At 39.5% G+C, this 17,271-nt stretch overlaps 2 protein-coding genes across 8 annotated transcripts in view; one reads left to right on the top strand and one right to left on the bottom strand.

The window, feature by feature from the left end:
• Positions 1-1,240: 1,240 nt before the first annotated feature.
• Positions 1,241-1,996, top strand: LOC147078314 (uncharacterized). The gene has a single exon (XM_085960454.1). The coding sequence runs from the start codon at positions 1,241-1,243 to the stop codon at positions 1,994-1,996; it is 756 nt and encodes a 251-aa protein (XP_085816580.1).
• Positions 1,997-9,360: 7,364 nt separating this feature from the next.
• LOC147078313 (uncharacterized) overlaps positions 9,361-17,271 on the bottom strand; it is a 35,916-nt gene continuing 28,005 nt past the window's right edge. For all 7 annotated transcript variants that reach the window (XM_085958473.1, XM_085958483.1, XM_085958482.1 and 4 more), the window contains exons 20-28: positions 16,919-17,231; positions 16,470-16,584; positions 14,962-15,152; positions 13,891-13,967; positions 13,584-13,667; positions 13,210-13,405; positions 12,083-13,015; positions 10,821-10,920; positions 9,361-10,600 (exon numbers count right to left, since the gene is read on the bottom strand). In XM_085958473.1, the coding sequence (XP_085814599.1) occupies positions 9,505-10,600; positions 10,821-10,920; positions 12,083-13,015; positions 13,210-13,405; positions 13,584-13,667; positions 13,891-13,967; positions 14,962-15,152; positions 16,470-16,584; positions 16,919-17,231 (3,105 nt within the window). In that variant the 3' untranslated portion in view covers positions 9,361-9,504. The remainder of the gene's footprint in view (positions 10,601-10,820; positions 10,921-12,082; positions 13,016-13,209; positions 13,406-13,583; positions 13,668-13,890; positions 13,968-14,961; positions 15,153-16,469; positions 16,585-16,918; positions 17,232-17,271) is intronic.

Genomic DNA, 17,271 nt, shown 5'->3' with positions numbered 1-17,271 from the left:
TAAACCTAACCTAACCTATTCTAACCTAATATAACTTAACCTAACCTAACCCAACTTAACCCAACCTAACCCAACCTAACCTGACCTGACCTAACCTAACCTAACCTAACCAAAGTTAACCTAACCTAACCCAACCTAACTTCTCTCTCGCACAAAAATCCACACCACTCAACATTTACAAACTCATACGAAGCTACTTACAGGACAGACAAGTCACGCTCAGATACGCAGGAGAGGAGGTCGTTAGGAAACAGACAGCAGGCTGCATACAAGGCTCAACCTGCGGACCAACCCTCTGGAACATTGCCATAAACGATCTTCTCACAATAAACATTCCAAACAACGCACACATACAAGCATTCGCAGACGACGTACTAATCACGATCGCTGCTGATGACATACAAACACTTGAAACAACAACCAACGACATACTAAAAAGGACACTTGAATGGGGAAATAGCACTAAACTCACATTTTCTGACACAAAAACACACATTATGTTCATGTCCAAACGCACCATACAACCACCGAACATTACATGGAAAGGACAAAAGAAAGATCTTGTTGACTCATTCAAAATACTGGGAGTAGTTCTAGACAGACACCTTAACTGGTCAAAACACACAGAATACACATGTAAAAAAGCTACACAAATTGGCAAGCGATTCATGAGGGCTGCACGAGCAACGTGGGGAGCCTCCTCAGAGGTCCTAAGAATCATATACATGGGAGCAATCGAACCCACAATCACTTACGCAGCATCCATCTGGAGCAACGCCACACACAAAAAATCCATACAAAAAAAAAACTAAACACAACTCAACGTCCCTTTGCAATTTCGATCTGCAAAGGGTACAGGACCATATCACTCACATCCGCCCAAGTACTGGCAAACACCACCCCTCTAGACCTAAAAATACAACAACTCGCCGAACTATACCGCATAAAAACGCAACATACTTTACCCAAACACCTTCCAACTGACAGAACATATGAAAACAAAATACACTACACAGAATTACCTCACCCAGGCACCAGACACCTTGAAAACATAGAACACACAGAAACCACCGACCACAGCGCACTCACTGAACACAACGCAACGGGTTTGGAGATCTACACAGACGGCAGCCGCATCGATGAAAAAGTAGGGGCAGCCTTTGTCGTTTACAAAGGTGGAGCATTTATTGCAAAACGAAAGTTAAGGCTTGAAAGCTACTGCACTGTTTTTCAGGCAGAAATGCTAGCCATCAGAGAATCCCTCGATTGGACACTGGTTAATTCCAGCAAACATCACCCCACCGAGGTGATCATATACTCTGACAGCCAATCCAGTCTTGTAGCTCTCCAAAACCCTTCATCGACACACCCACTCGTAAGAGCCAGCCTGACATTATGCTCACTCCTGAGAAACATAAACATCACCCCCAGGTTCATCTGGATAAGGAGTCACATTGGCATAGCCGGAAACGAAGAGGCAGATAAATACGCAAAACAAGCCACCACAGACAAAAGACCCACCACTTACACGAAATTCCCTCTCACGTTCGCAAAGAGGAAATTAGAAGATGACACCACATATCTATGGAACAAAAGATACACTGAATCCACCACTGGATCGACAACAAAAATATTCATACCAGACATAAACTCAGGAAAACACTTCACACACAACACCACACTCAATCATGAACTCACACAAATGCTGACGGGCCACGGGGCAATGAGAGCCTACCTGAAAAGGTTTAAACTGAGAGCCGACGATCACTGTCCATGCGATGGAGTCGTGTCTCAGACAGTCAAACACATATTGGCCGATTGTCCTATACTTGAGAAAGAAAGGTGGACCCTCGGGGTACAGTGCCACCAGCAAAACATCACAATAGACTTATCAAAACCAGACAAAATACTAAAGAACAAAACAACACGAAAACTATTCACTGAATACCTAACAAAAGCCATCAAAAAAATAAAGACAGTAAACGGAGGGACATAAATACAAACACAACACAGCACAGAAGTTACACACGCTCACAGTCTCATATCAATATAATGTATACTATTATTTAACTATGTTATATTTTTACTTTTATATAATTTATTAACACATTTTTATTATTATTTATATTTTATATATCTCTGTATTTTTATCTCATTACTTTAACAAAAATTTTTAAATTTTCTTTTCTTTTATATTTTAAACTTTAATATTTTATATAATATCTCTGTATTTTTTTTTTTAACTCTTTACTTTAACACATATTTTAATATTCTTTATATTTTATATTTTCTTTATGTTTTACAATATTGTGCTCAACTGTAAATTATGTAAATGAAATATGAACAATGTAATACTTAAGTAATAACCCTTGTACGAAAAAGCAAGGATATCAATAAACGAATTTAATAAAAAAAAAAAAAAAACCCAACCTAACCTAACCTAATATTAGGTACCTAATAATATAATCTTAGATTGTGATAATGAAGCAATGACATTAATATGGACGAAGCATCTAGAAAATAAAATGACACTCACTTTGTGTCGGGTCTGCCGGATGGCGAAATTCATATTTTAATATCGGTATCCTACGCTCAAATGAACATTCTGCTTGCAAGCGGTCTGGCGACACCGCTGGGTCTGCCCATACAAAATTTCTGACTGTCAGGTTTCGACTCTACCGTTATTATTGTGTTACAAAATGCCAATGTGCCTAGTTAAAAATTGTAAAAAAAAATCTACTAAACACTCCAAGAAAGATGGGATATCACTTTTCATGTGTTAGTATTATTTATTATTTATAAAATGCCATTTTAAGATAATGTTTATTCAATGCAATTGAATGACAGAAACCATTGGACAGTCGCCTGTGATGCGCTGGCTCACTTGCGTCTAATATCCGAGAAGTCGTAAGTAACCGAGAATCTGTTTCTAACGCAATGAGTCATGACACTAATACGCCATTACAATAAAGGTTATATTACTATAAATTCTCGAAGCTTGTATCGCATAATGGAAATGGATACGTCATATGGTCACGTGACATCTACCTATACATCTGTGAATGACTTTCATGCACAATTTCTCGTGCGCTCCGGTATGAAGTGAGTTGGCCATTTAATATGTCATTGTATGAAGTATCAAAATCTATGAGCATTTTAAATTAACAATTATTGGATCGAAAAACCTATGTGCCCACAGAAAAAGGTATTTATTATAATTGTCTACTGGAATAAACTGTTTTCGTAAAAAAAATCATAAAAGCTCATGACGGCATCTGCGGCACAATTACCTAAGTTTTAATTAAAGTCACTTTCTAAATAGGTATTTATAGTATTATTTGAATCTGAAAGTAGGTACCTAATACATACTTATGTTTTGCCAAAATATTGTTTAAAATCATTAAACCTAATTTTCATAGTGTTTGTATTCTTTTACGATTAATTGGTTACAATAGTATATTGATACGTGAAGACTACTTTTTCCTTAGTGCAAATCGATCATTTGAGTGTTGTAGTTGATTTGTGAATATCATCCATTTCCGATGTGACGAACATCTTTTTAAATGTTATCAGCGCTTTGTGAAAACAGTCTATTCAATTGTGCGAATATATATTCCCCTTAATAAAAGATAAAAATCCAATAAAAATCAGTGGCGTAGCGGGTAGGCATAGACTAATATTATACTTATGTAAACGCTTTTCTGCGCAGAAAGAACAAAATATTGTTTCAAATTAATTGCATATTGATCTTTATGCTGTAAATAAACAAACAATTCGCAAACTTACGCCGATCATTGACCATAATAATATATACCAAGCAATTATTACCTAGGTACATCCAATGGTTTAAGATACCTGACTAATAAGATACCAATGTCAAACCATCATCTTGATGGTTAGGCCTACCGCGCATGGACGATTACATAACCGGCCGGTAGCATTCGGACAATCGTTGGTTTGCTTGCGCATGATCCAATTTATTACCGGCCAGTATGTTTGAGCGCGCATGGCGTGATATAATATATCGGAGTCAATGCGCGCGCACTGAAGATATGAGTCCGCACCGAAAAATGGCGCACGCAATATAAGAAACGTCAAAATGGATTTTGTAGAGCGTTTATATATAGAGGTTTTGTATAGATTAACAAACTGTTTTAAAACGTGGATGTATATATTATTAATTTATAAAGAAAGAAACTGAAAAAATGGGACTGGTACGCGCATGCAAAGCCAATAGGTACGCATCGATGAACTGTCAAATGTGGATCTCGTAACGGTTCGGTGTATGCGTGCGCTCCATACGACCGCGTCACTTGTGCGGCCTTTGTGTGACTGCACTCTCGGCTGGCTATGACGTGGCATGCGCGGGCTCTCATTTAAAAGCATTGCCAATGGGGCCCCGGCCGGTTCGAATCGGTGTAAAATTTTGTATCTGAACATAGATTTTCAACTCGGCCGTTCGCTGAGCGGTAGGCCTAAGGCCTATACCGCGCATGAACGATTTACTATCGTACGGCCAACAATCGAAGAGTTGTAACCATCGTATTGCAATGCAACCCCGCGCATGGACGATCGAGCGAACGGCCGAGTTGAAAATCTGTGTTCAGACACAAAATTTTACACCGATTCGAACCGGCCGGGGCCCCATTGGCAATGCTTTTAAATGAGAGCCCGCGCATGACGCGTCATAGCCGGCCGAGAGTGCACTCACACAAGCACGCACAAGTGACGCGGTCGTATGGAATGCACGCATACATTGAACCATTACGAGATCCACGTTTACGGTACCTATTGGCTTTGCATGCGCGTACCAATCCCATTTTTTCAGTTTCTTTCTTTATAAATTAATAATATATACACCCAAGTTTTAAAACAGTTTGATAATCTATACAAAACCTCTATATATAAGCTCTACAAAATCAATTTTGACGTTTCTTATCATATCGCGTGCGCCATGTACGGTGCGGACGCATATCTTCAGTGTGCGCGCATTGCCTCCGATGTATATCACGCCATGCACGCTCAAACATACTGGCCGGTAATAAATTGGATCTTGCGCGAGCAAACCAACGATTGTCCGAATGCTACCGGCCAATTATGTAATCGTCCATGCGCGGTAGGCCTTTTGTACTTATTATTTGAGTTGGCAGCAGTGTTGCCATATTTTCAAATTTTAAAGTACAGAGCCTCCAAAATTATTATAGTATTTCGGCAAAAAATATAGTACGCGTTGAATGTCCAATACTTTACACCATTTTCAAAAAATTCCGAGTAAAGCAATAATTAACGTCTCGTTTTTTTAGACTATGTTCAAAAGTAGGTAAAGTAATAAATTAACATCACCCGTTTTTAGACAAAAAGGCTTTTTTGCTGTTTTTCATCTATTGCCGATTTTTTTCCGATTTTTCAAATTATATACTTATCTATTATTTAAATAGCTTGGTCACTATAATAATAAACCGTCTTGTATATAGTATATTAGCCTATCATAGTTATTATAATAGTCCGTATATCAATAATCAACTTCACTATAAGGTGAGTTAGGGTAAGTGCGGCATATAAATTGACTAGATGAACTTTAAGCTGATGTTGAACTTTAATTGTTTGTAATATCTCTTCGAAATTTTTGTTGACTGTTCATCAATAATCTCTTTTTCGACTACCATATTCATTAGATGTATATTTTGCATGATTAATTGTAATAAAAACGTTTTAAGGAAACAAGACGAGTAGACGCTCTTACCCCCGCATTTGGGGTAAGAGCATCTAGTTAAATTATTTCTCATAATTATTACCAGCCGAAAAATATATCAACTCAGGATAATACAAAGAGAGTGAGGAGTTCAATCTCTTTGGGATAATATAATATTTTAAAAAGTGCAACATTTTGATTGTTTATGGTGGTAAATTTCCAGATATAAAATCAAAAAGTTGGGGAGTGCGGCATATGTAGCACTAGTGATGTGACTGTGGTAAAATAAAATAGGTAACTCATTATTTTTAAAATATTTATTTGCTGAATAATTCGAGATGTAGGTAGGTACAATGTAAAATTCAACATATTCACAGTACATAATATGTTATAAAAAATGTTCTTTTTGATTTTTATTGTACCTAATTACACAGTTGCCACCATCAAAACGCATTTTAAATATAATTTTCCCCTTCGTCCTGTAGTAGATGTCGGTAGTACCAAAATTATACGCTCATGGCCAATTTCGTAAATATCCTCTACTTTAGGGTATAAAAAATTATTGGCCCTCCCATGCGATTTTCTTACAAATTTTACAGTTTTATTGTCCAATTTCATAATTTTTCCAATAAAATGTTTTTCACACTTTTTCGCAAGGCCACAAGTATTTCTTTTAGTTTACTCACTGGTGGAATTTAATGGAATATCAGCATTCCACATATCATTAGTAATTACAACCCCTTCCTCCATTTGAAAATCGTCAAGCAAATTGTTCTAATAATCTTCTTCGAATATAAGACCTTTACCTATAAAAATCGACAACATTTTCCTCTTCGGAAGAGGATTTCCATTCAGACTCACTCTCGTCTGATCCACTGGTTGTAAATGATTTTTTTTTTAATTTCTTAAACATGTTTTTTGTTTGAATTTTTGTCTATCTTCTTAAACTGTTTTTTGGTTAACGGATGTTTTCAGATGGTTCAAAAATCGTCATAGGTAATTATTACTTCTGCTGCTTGATTTTTTAAATTTTACAGGATCCTCTTTTTATCTGCAAAAAGTTTTTTTTTTATATCAGTAGTTCCTACTGGCGGTTTTATTATTTGACAATCCAAAATTTGTATTCGCTGAGTAAATTTCACTGGTGTCATTCATTCATTAGAAGTAGAAGGTGCTTGAACAAATATGTTATTTTCCTCGCCAAATATTGAAGAATCTGTTGATTTTTGATGTGTTAATTCATCCGCAGATTGTGTCATTGCAAATGATCCCTGATTAATACAGTGCTCATAATCAATTAGAGTTTCCGTAATATTTTTACTGTCAATCATGGGGTCAAACTTGTCTTAGCCTATAACATTTCGATTAAATGGCTGAATCCTCCCTTTTTAAATCCGTTATTTGGTAGTAAAGTTTTTTCTAGGTTTCTGCGATTATTCTTGAAAATTCATTTTTGGGCAGTTTTGAGCCTACGTGTACTTTGTCATTTCACTATTGATTCATCCCAAGCATCTTTCAGGAGGCAATTTTAAAATTGTGACATTATTTTTTCTTGCTTCTTCTATTAAGTTGTCAGTCAAGTGTGACGTATGACCTCATAAATCAATAATACAGGCCGAGATGCTCCTATTTCTGTAAGAAAAGAAAAGTTTTTTCGTTCTACTGAAAAGTTAACATTTTAGATTTAGTGTGTTATTCCATGAATTACCTATTCGGTCATGTCGATATGTAATATGCACTACACGGTAGGTATTTAATCTGTGGCCTTATATTTTAAGTAATGTACTGTATGAATCTAGAGGTTGTATTAAAAAATGTTTAGGTACCATAAAGTACAAATTCAATACATTTTTTATTGCAAGGAACATCACTAGCCAAAAACTTGTCCATACAAAAAAAATAGAGTACACGGGGTAAGAGCATCTGACGCTCTTACCCCATGCTATATTGTTGGTGGGGTAAGTGCATCTAGTTCAATAAAACATAATCATAAATCTTACAGTCGGAACACAAACCACAATTTAAAACAAAGGTAGTCACCAAATATCACCTTCTTAGCACGAAAGATTGTTGAGATACGATCGATTGAAAAAACATGTCAAACTTGATTTTTGACTTCAAACGAACGTCAAACTCTTAGTTGTCATACTGGACACATCAAACATTATTATGATGCCATCTTTGGGTGTTGGCATACATTTATGTATTTGTAATAGATTCCTATCGACAGCATTAATTACATTCATTGCAGTAAAAAGTTATTTAACCTATATGCTCTCCCCCCGTAGACGCACTTACCCTAACTCACCTTAAATAAATGTTCTTTTCACTATCATCACTTTAATTAGATTTGTTATTCGCAACAACATTTAAACAATTTTCTTTCAAATATCCTCGGAAACCAGTGTTCCCAACTACTATTATAAGAATGGTAAAATGGTATCAAATTCTTCTGGCGGTGCACGCGACTCATTTAGGTGTTGGTATCATTACTACTTTCAAATGACATCAACACCATTGCAGTAATTTCGCCGTGGCCGCAATGCCATAAGAATCCGTCCTTCTACAATAGGTACCATAATTTTAACTTTGAAAAAATATATAGTATTTTACACAAAGATGCACTGTAATCAGCATAGAAAACGATGGTAACATTGGTCCGCATGCAAATTAAACTATCACGATAATAGCTGTTTACACACAAAATTGCTGTTTCGCCAGTCTCATTCTCCAAGCATGCCATGCTTAGACGCATTTTTGTAATCGTACGGTGCTATCTGATAGGTTGTGAAAGTATAATACGTGTATTTTCTTGTTATGGCCGCGATAATAATATGTACTGTCAGCAGTAAATCCATGCACATGTAAACGGGCTATAAGACTGCACATACTATAATTTTTGTTGAAATTCCATTATTTCTCAGACCGCCTACTACAATTTTGCGACGAAAAGAATCGGTAAATGTGCCGCAGAGGTGGACATGAGATTTTTCTCTTTTTAGACCAAACCTAACCTAACCTACCCCAACCTAATATTACCTCATATAATCTTAGTTTGTGATAATGGTGTATCAAAATGTATGAAAATTTCAAATTTTCAATTAACGATTATTGGATCGAAAAGCCGATGCGCCGACAAAAAAAGGTATTTGTTATAATTGTCTACATGGAATAAACTGTGAAAAATTATAAAAGCTCGTGTCCACCTCTGTGGCACAATTACAAAAGAATCTTTACTAGTGTATACAACATACGAGGGGAATTCCATAAGTACGCGGAATGGTGGTGAAGGTAGGAAGTATTGAGGTTAAAATTATTTTTTTATTGTTAGGTATACTTGTGCAATTTCAAGTTGACTGCTCCATTAAATCGTTTCCGATATTCAAAAGAATCATCGGCAGTAATGGCTGCTATGAGAAAATGCGGCTTCCAGGAATATTACCTCACCCACAGGTCAGTGAAATAGAAATAACACTTTCTTAGTTAGATTTTAGTTTATATACAATATTTTGTGGAAAGGTTTCATGCTTAAGTAATTGAAAAATAATAAAATTATACGTTATTTATTTAAAATCAGCAAATATGCCAAGTTTGTATAAGATACAATTTATAATAATACAATCTTTTATTGTATATGTTAATATTAATATAATTTATATAAGATTCTATATAAATATCTATAAAGTAAAGTAGCTCCTAGAGTTTTGGACGCGCGGGACCGCCACGCGCGCATGTCTAATATTATATTGTATACCGCACGAAGGCGTCTTCGCCGACGCCCACTACAAAAATATAAATACACTTTCGCCTCGTTAAGTATCGATGTCGTCTCCGTGCTGACTGGAAAAGTAGCTCACCAACCCCCCAAACTCCCCCACCTCTTCCTCCCCTCCCGGGGGGCCGTGGTGCTGCTGTCCAGGGTGGAGGTGCGGGTGGGGATGTGGATGAGGGTGGGCCTGCGGATGAAGATGGGGGTTTCCATGGTGATGGGGCGGCATGAGGTGGGGAGGGAGGTGCCTGGGGTGGTGCTCGAGTCGCGGCGGGGGATATCCGAGAGGGGGACGCAAAGGCATGTGGTGGGGGGGAGGCGGTCGTGGGGACGCGTGAGAAGGCATCATGGGGGAACGAGGAACAGGAGGAAGGTGCGGGGAAAGCTGATGCGACGACGGGGGAGGAAGAGGGGAAGAATGATGGGAGGGATGTGGATGCGGGGGAGGGTGATGGAGGCCAGGCGGTCCCGGGGGTGCGTAGGGTCCTTCTGGGGCCCCAGAAGGATATGGAGCATAAGGACCGTACTGGGGGGCATAGGGACCTTGAGGGTATCGGGCCGCTGCAGTGACGGCGATCCGCCCCCGGCCTCCCCGGTCGCTTTTGCTCTCGGTGCGCTTGAGCTGCGGGTGTCGAGGGTGCGGGGGGGAGGACGGCGGTGCCTCCGGGCCCTCCGTCTCTTCCGTTTTGTCATCATCGGCGGGGGATGGTGAGCGGTCAGCGGCGACCGGATTGGGAGGTTCGCTCTTGATTTCAGGGTGAGGCGAGACGGTCTCCTCCGGAAGTGGCTTCTTGGGTTCGTCCTCCGACTCCTCCGAATCTCTCCGCGGGCGCTGTGAAGGCGGGGGCGGCGTGGGAGGGTGAGGTGGCCCATGCGGAGGAAAGCGTGGCGGGTAGGCCAGGCGGGGATTAGCACCGGCGGGCGGCGGGTAGTACGGGTTGGGCTGATAGGGTGAGAAGGGTTGGGCAAGGGGGCTCGCTCTGCCTGGGGAACCCACGGAGATGGGGCCCCCACCCGACGGGGAGGGGTCAAGGGGATGTGGTGGATGAGGCCGGTACATTCCTCCGGGAGGGAGATGAGGAGGGGGGCCTCTGGGCGGGCCGTAAAGGGGACCACCGCCAGCGTACATCGATGAACCCCTAAAACGAATGGTACCGTTAGATTACAATTGTTTTCAAAATGAATTTTCATCGAAAGAATCTCATGATTACCCTTCACATTTTTATAAGAGGCGAATAATAAAAAAATAATCATCTCTGCACTACTATTTTACAAACCTTCAAGAAAATACTTCATTAAAATCTATAATAAAATAGTAATAAGTAAAATACCTATAAATAAGTAAAATTGATCACATACCTGTACGGAGGCGGCATCATGTGGGGCATTCGAGTAATAACGCTGGGCGCATCGGCCGTCGGTCGAAAAGGTTGAGGAGCCCCTGCCACAGCTAGAGTACCTGGAAGCAAAAAAATTTACATTCATACAAATAATGTAATTTTTTCCCAAACCAGATGTGTAGAAACAGTAGCAAAGGTTTTCCGAGCGGTGTTGCCTTTGACAAGGTGTACGGTATAAGTAGCTGACGTGTGGTTATATGATTATAGAAATGGTAAAGTGGATTCACCATCTATCATCTCTGACTATGTGGACTAAACAATTAATGCAGAACAAAAGACGAAAAAAATTGTTACTTTGATAAGTTTACATAACGCATGTTCGAGGACGTGCCGTTATATTCAATCCATACAAAATACAACAAATTGGATAAAACTCTAAACAATTAGTTAGTTTCAATTGACATGAAAAATATTTTACAAATTTAAGAAACATCGGAATTTAAAAAATGGCAACACTCAATTGCACAAGCAATGTTGTCTTTTTATGTATCGCATAGGTAATAATAACAACATAACTATCATGAACTTCAAGAAGTTCACAAGTACATAGTTTTAACGTAAGGGCTTGCGCAGACAGAGCGCGGTCAGGCGGTCTGCGTTCCGCGTTCGGAGTTCGGCGTTCGTTGTACTGTATGGACTTCATACTGTATGGGTACACAGCCGGCGGTCAGACCGCGCCGGTCAATTGGAACGCTAGAGTTCTGGAGTTCTATGCCCGGAATTACAAAGAACGCCGTACCTCCCGTCCAGTCCCGTCATAGGAATTTGAGCAGTCACACAACATAGAGCGAAACCACACGGGGGAGTGAGTACGCAACAGCTGTGCTTTCTCACTTCCACTCGCAGTCGGAATAAAGCGGTCTCGCATTATGCAGCGCTTGTGTCAGTACAACGTTTGTAAACAAATGGAACGCTTATTGTTGACCGCCACCTGTCTGCTGTCCCTGAACGTTAGCGGTCAACGGTCGGTTGAACGCAGAACTCCGACCGCTCTCTGTCTGCGCAAGCCCTAATGTAAACATGTTTGCATTTAGCGCCTAATGAATGAGACAGGAAAACGATTGCTTCAGGAACAATACATCATGATTCTACTGTATTTATCTAAACTATTGTTTCTCTACCATTATAAATATACGCTTTAGTGCAAATTCCGCTAGATGACTGCCAGTTTGGGCAGTTATTTGTGTTAAAATGAAATTTTTTATAAGATTATTTACAAACCTTCCGGTATTGAAGAACTGGAACTGGTGGGACTCTGAGAATTATCGGTGACGTTCAGACCTCCACCGGCAGGATTAGCGGCCGCCTGCCGAGCGAGAGTCTTCTTGCCGGGCCCGCGGCCCCTCCTCTTGGTGCCCGGTGGACGCTGCCCTGTCGCCCCTGCCCCCGCCATCATCATCCCCCCTTCGGGCGTCATTCGCTCACCGGACATCCTCCCCATCATCATCATCTGATAGTCGGCACCTTCCCTCATCTCTCCGGGACGACCTCGGGGATCCCCACCGGGATCGGTGAGACCGTCGAGGGGCACAGGGCGAAGGCGGTCGTCCGGGGGCCCAGGAGGACGACCCTCTTCTGACGGGGGACGGGGTCTCATCCCGGGCATTCCTCCACCATCATGAGAGTAGCCGGGAGGAAACCGCCGACCGTCCGGAGAGTCAGGATAGCCTCCGGGGTGACCGGGAGGACCACGCGGTCCCATAAAGGGCAGAGGGGGACCTGCTCCGCCTTCCATGGAGGAGAACGGATGTCCCCTGGGATCCGAGGGCGGCGGATATCCTCTTCGATCTCCCAGCGGAGTCAGCGTCCTACCGTCCTCAATTTCGCGAGGCTCCCCGTGAGAGGGCATCGGCTGCATACCGTCTGGCCGTCGGTAATTGAACATGTGATCCCCGGGCATGGGTGGAGTTCGACCATCGGGGCGATACCCGTGGGGTCCCGGCGGATAATTGGAGTGTTCCATTTTGATTGGCGGCATGCCGGGAGGTCCGAGGCCATGCGAGGGTGGTCCCCTCATGTAGTCCATACCGTGCGGCCGCAACATCTGGCCGAGGTGACCCTGCGGTCCTGCTCCTCTCGGGTGCATGCCAGGAGGCATGGGGACGCCTCGGGGACCTCCCGGAACATTGAAGTTCATCATCTGTCCTCCGAAATCTATAAAAGTAATAGAAATTAAATTATTCATCATAAAAAGAGGACGGCATCAAGTGAAAAGTGGTCATTGCAAATTTAATGTTGGTTTCGCTCATAACTGAAGTACAATAGAAAATATTCTATTCACAGCATTACAAAATTACCGATAAAATGATTGCTAAAAGAGCTACGTAAATAGATAGCAAAAAATATACCTGGAGGTTTTGGTTTCCGGACTTTCTTTGTCTGTTCCTTGTTAGCCATTTTGGCCAGTTTCTTTTCTTCTCTCTCTTTGGCCCTCTGCTCCTTGAGTTGTATTTTTTCCTCTTTTTTCTTCAGCCTTTCCTCCTTTCTCTTTTCCTTTTCCACCATTTTCACCTCCTTCTCTTTCCTTCTTCTCTCCCTTTCCAGCTGCAGCAAATACAAAACACTTAAACCAGTACACTAACAGAGAACTTTTTCAGAAATGCAAATAGGAATTGACAATACTATTGATACGACGATACATAATATTGGGAATACATAAAATATAAACATTTATAATTGTTATATTTTACTTATTGTAGACATGAACTATTGTTTATTTTACCTGAAAGGGTGTCGGAGGGGCGGAGGATTTCATTTGCATTGCTGTTAAATCTCCAAGGTCCTCATCATTGTCTAAGTCACTCATCTGATGTAAAAACAATAAATTAGTTTTATATAATATCATATAATGCCATAAGGTCATATATTTATAAATCAATTAGTATCTCATTTATATCGTCAGTAGGCTGACATTACGTTGATCTGTACACAAGCAAATTTGAGAATATTTAAACAGGAAGAGCCAATCGGTTTATTTAAATATATATAAAAATTATATACATTGCACAACAATTAATTATTATACTCACATTTTCCAATTCCGACAGACTATCAGAGAAGTCGCCAATCTTCATATCGTTGGGTAAGTCATCTAAATTGTCACCCTCTAAAAAATATTAAACAATCATTATTACCTAAATCAATTTTTTCCAACGCATTTACGTGCCTTAATTGTACGTTACTTACAGTAATTAACTACTTGCGACACAGAGGCAAAGGATTAAGGAACATGTGAAATTTACCACATCATCGTGAACAATCCTTGCAATTTAAAACGAGAATGTTGCATGGGTATAGTAAGCAAAGCATTTTCTCAAGTCTAAATTATGGCAGAGCTCAGTGTCAGTACGGCCCCTCTGTACCATTTATGTGACAACATTGGTACAGTAAAACCTCGTTAATACGAATTCCATGGGACCGAAAATCGAAAAAAATTCGAATTACGAATTATGAAATGTATGGGGGGAAAATATAAAAATTTTGAAAATTTTTTTTTTTTTTGATTTTCATTAATTTCGTTTTTGATCATAGATGTGCCTACCAAATTGGGTCATAAAATGTCAGGATTATTTTTATTACCTTCATAAAATAAGCAATTTATGATGTTTTAAAAAACGTCTGTCACAATTTTCAATGACTGGCTCATGAAATAGTGTACATTATTACGATTTATTGAACAATTTTATATGCCAGGACACTGAAATAATTTTAAAATTCGAATTAAAGGTATGGTTTTATATGAAAATAATGTTCAAGGGACTTTTTTTTCGCAAAAATTTCGAATTACGGCGAATTTAGAATTATCAGTGTTTTTACTAACGAGGTTTTGCTGTATTAAAAGAACCAATAAAAATGATGTGTCAATATGTACCGAAGATATAATAATGCTGTAAACATCTGCAACCGACACAGCTCGCCTGTATTATACCTTTATGATGTAAATTTTGTACATCCAAATAAGGTGGGTATTTGAAAAGGTATTGTCATTCAAATATGTACTTAACATGATCATTTCATTTCATCGATCAGGTAGAAATAAATTTATTGCGCTGAATGTTTTTGCAGGCATTTCACAAAATATTTATTTGATTTGCACATACCTTTCAGTCCAGGAATAGAAGTGGGTGTAACGTTGAGTTTGGGCTTAGGCGTTCGATTCATCCTGGGCGGAGTGGTCTCGTTCGGGTGAGGGATAGGGGGACATCCGGCCGGTCCCCCTCCTCTTCCTCCCCGGCTGCCCCTGCCCCCGCGACTCCCTGAAGAATTTAGACCTCTGCCTCTGTGGCCACCCCTTGACACAAAATAGGCAACAATGCATTTTAATTAAGCAATTACATATATTTATTTATGCTGGTGGATATGAAAGACAATTATTGAATATTTAGACAGTTAAAGTTGAAATAGGTATTGTGAACAAATTGTGTCTTGTTTGTACGTTTGATAAATTTCAAAGACTCCCTCCAAAATTCAGACAGAACACCTACCTACCTGTTCTGTTATAATGATACGATGTAAAAGAATTTCCTTAAAGTGTAGTCACTATAGTGTAAAAAACGGCCAAAAAACCTTCATTCAAATAACATTAAATTTGTAGTTTTGATTTAACCCACTGGAGACAAATTTACAAGGAGAAAAATGTGGACCAAAAGCGAGATTAAATTTTGTAGTCATTTGACAAGAGTTTATTAAAACTGCTACCACTTTTTTTTTTATATTATGTTTAATTTCAATATATTTTCACACTTGTGTAGGTAATGAAACACTTAAATTTGTCTCTTTTTAAACATGTAGGTAAATTGAGAGGATTTTAAGAAATATTTAAAAATGAAAAATAAAACATTTTTACTAAGGAAACGCTGGGTCAAATTGGCGCCGATCGTCTCCAATGGGATAAATTAAATTACCTCACCATAATAATATATGGTGAGGTTTTGAAAGAATCCTGAGATTCACTTGCTTTTATCAAATTTCAGGATTGAAAATTCTCTTTGGAATGGCAATTACTAGAATTTACTATAAGTGTACGTGACTGAAAAAGCAATGTTCATCCTTTTCTTATTCACTGTATAAAACAAACAAACCTATTGATTGCTTTCTATCAGCAATTATTTTTAGTCTAAAGTGATTATTTCAAAATACAAACAGAAGATCGGTGTCTGCATAGAGGTATTAAATATAAAGAGGGGCAACGAATCGGCTTTCTCATACAACTGAATGAAGCAGGCCAACAATAGCCGACAACTTACGAGAAATAGAGACCCGATAAAAAAAAATGCAGGGCATCACGGAGAATTTACTTTGGTCATTATAACGTAATCATATGACATAATGTTAATGTGGAAATCTTGCCGCAAATTGATTACCAGCCTGTAAACCTTGTACTTTTCAGGATTAGTCATATAATTTCATTTTAATTATAAGAAAAAAAAATATTATTTATAAGATTTGCAATATTTCTGTTGTATGGTCACGTATTGATTGAATTAATCAAACAGTCCATTTTGTGACTGTATTGGTTTGACAATCCTGCACTCGTTATGGGGGTCAGTGACACTTGTACTGGGATAAGTTGCATTATTCCATCTTTACGGATAGAAAAAAAGGTTACCTGCTTCCTCTCCCTCCCCGACTTCCTCTCCCCCTAAGTGGCAAGGGCGACGCTGAAGGCAAAGGCAAAGACGAATTCAAAGGCACTGCACTCGTTAAGGCTTCTACTATTGTGGCTAGAACAGAAAATAAAATATTCATCATTGCAAACTTCTACCTATCAATTAATTCAATATAATATTCATCACCGAGCGGCTTAAGCGTTGGCTTATAGTGACTGACGTAGGTTCCAGGATCGAATCCTGGGTCTGGCAAATACACATTGTTTTTCAATTTGTGTTTGAGTCAGAGTATGGACCTATTAGGTTGTGCAAGTGGCTAACATCCATTTCTTGTAAAAACAAGATTCTGTTAATTCAAACCTCAACTCTGTGGAGGCCCATATGATTTTATTAGGATCGGACATGGTCACAAAAAAAAAAACATTTTTAAATATAATTAGAAAATTACTTGGTGGTGGTGGTGTTTCGGGGGTTTCAGGCGGAGGAGGGATGACAGGATCAATTTTGATGGGCGAGATGTCGGACAACTTGACGACGGGTTGCATGTCGGCTTTCATCAGATCGGCATCGGACCGCACTGTGATGCCTTCGTAAACGGCTTTCTCGGGAGTTTTCAAGATGTTCAACCCGGGCATGGGTATCTCTTGTTCCGCGTCTGGCTTTACTTTCGCCTTCCAGGAGCAGGAGTCCGAGTTGGAGTCAGACTCGCCTTTGTATTCATCCGAACTGTCCATGTGTTTACCGCTGGGTTTGTGCGCTTCCTACAGACAAATAATGTCATAATATAATATTAGTGATTGT

Source organism: Rhyacophila brunnea, unplaced genomic scaffold (assembly GCF_057557595.1).
Source record: "Rhyacophila brunnea isolate RB1 unplaced genomic scaffold, BYU_Rbru_1.0 scaffold_11, whole genome shotgun sequence".
Lineage (NCBI taxonomy): Eukaryota > Metazoa > Arthropoda > Insecta > Trichoptera > Rhyacophilidae > Rhyacophila > Rhyacophila brunnea.
This window is presented reverse-complemented; position numbering and strand designations above follow the sequence as displayed.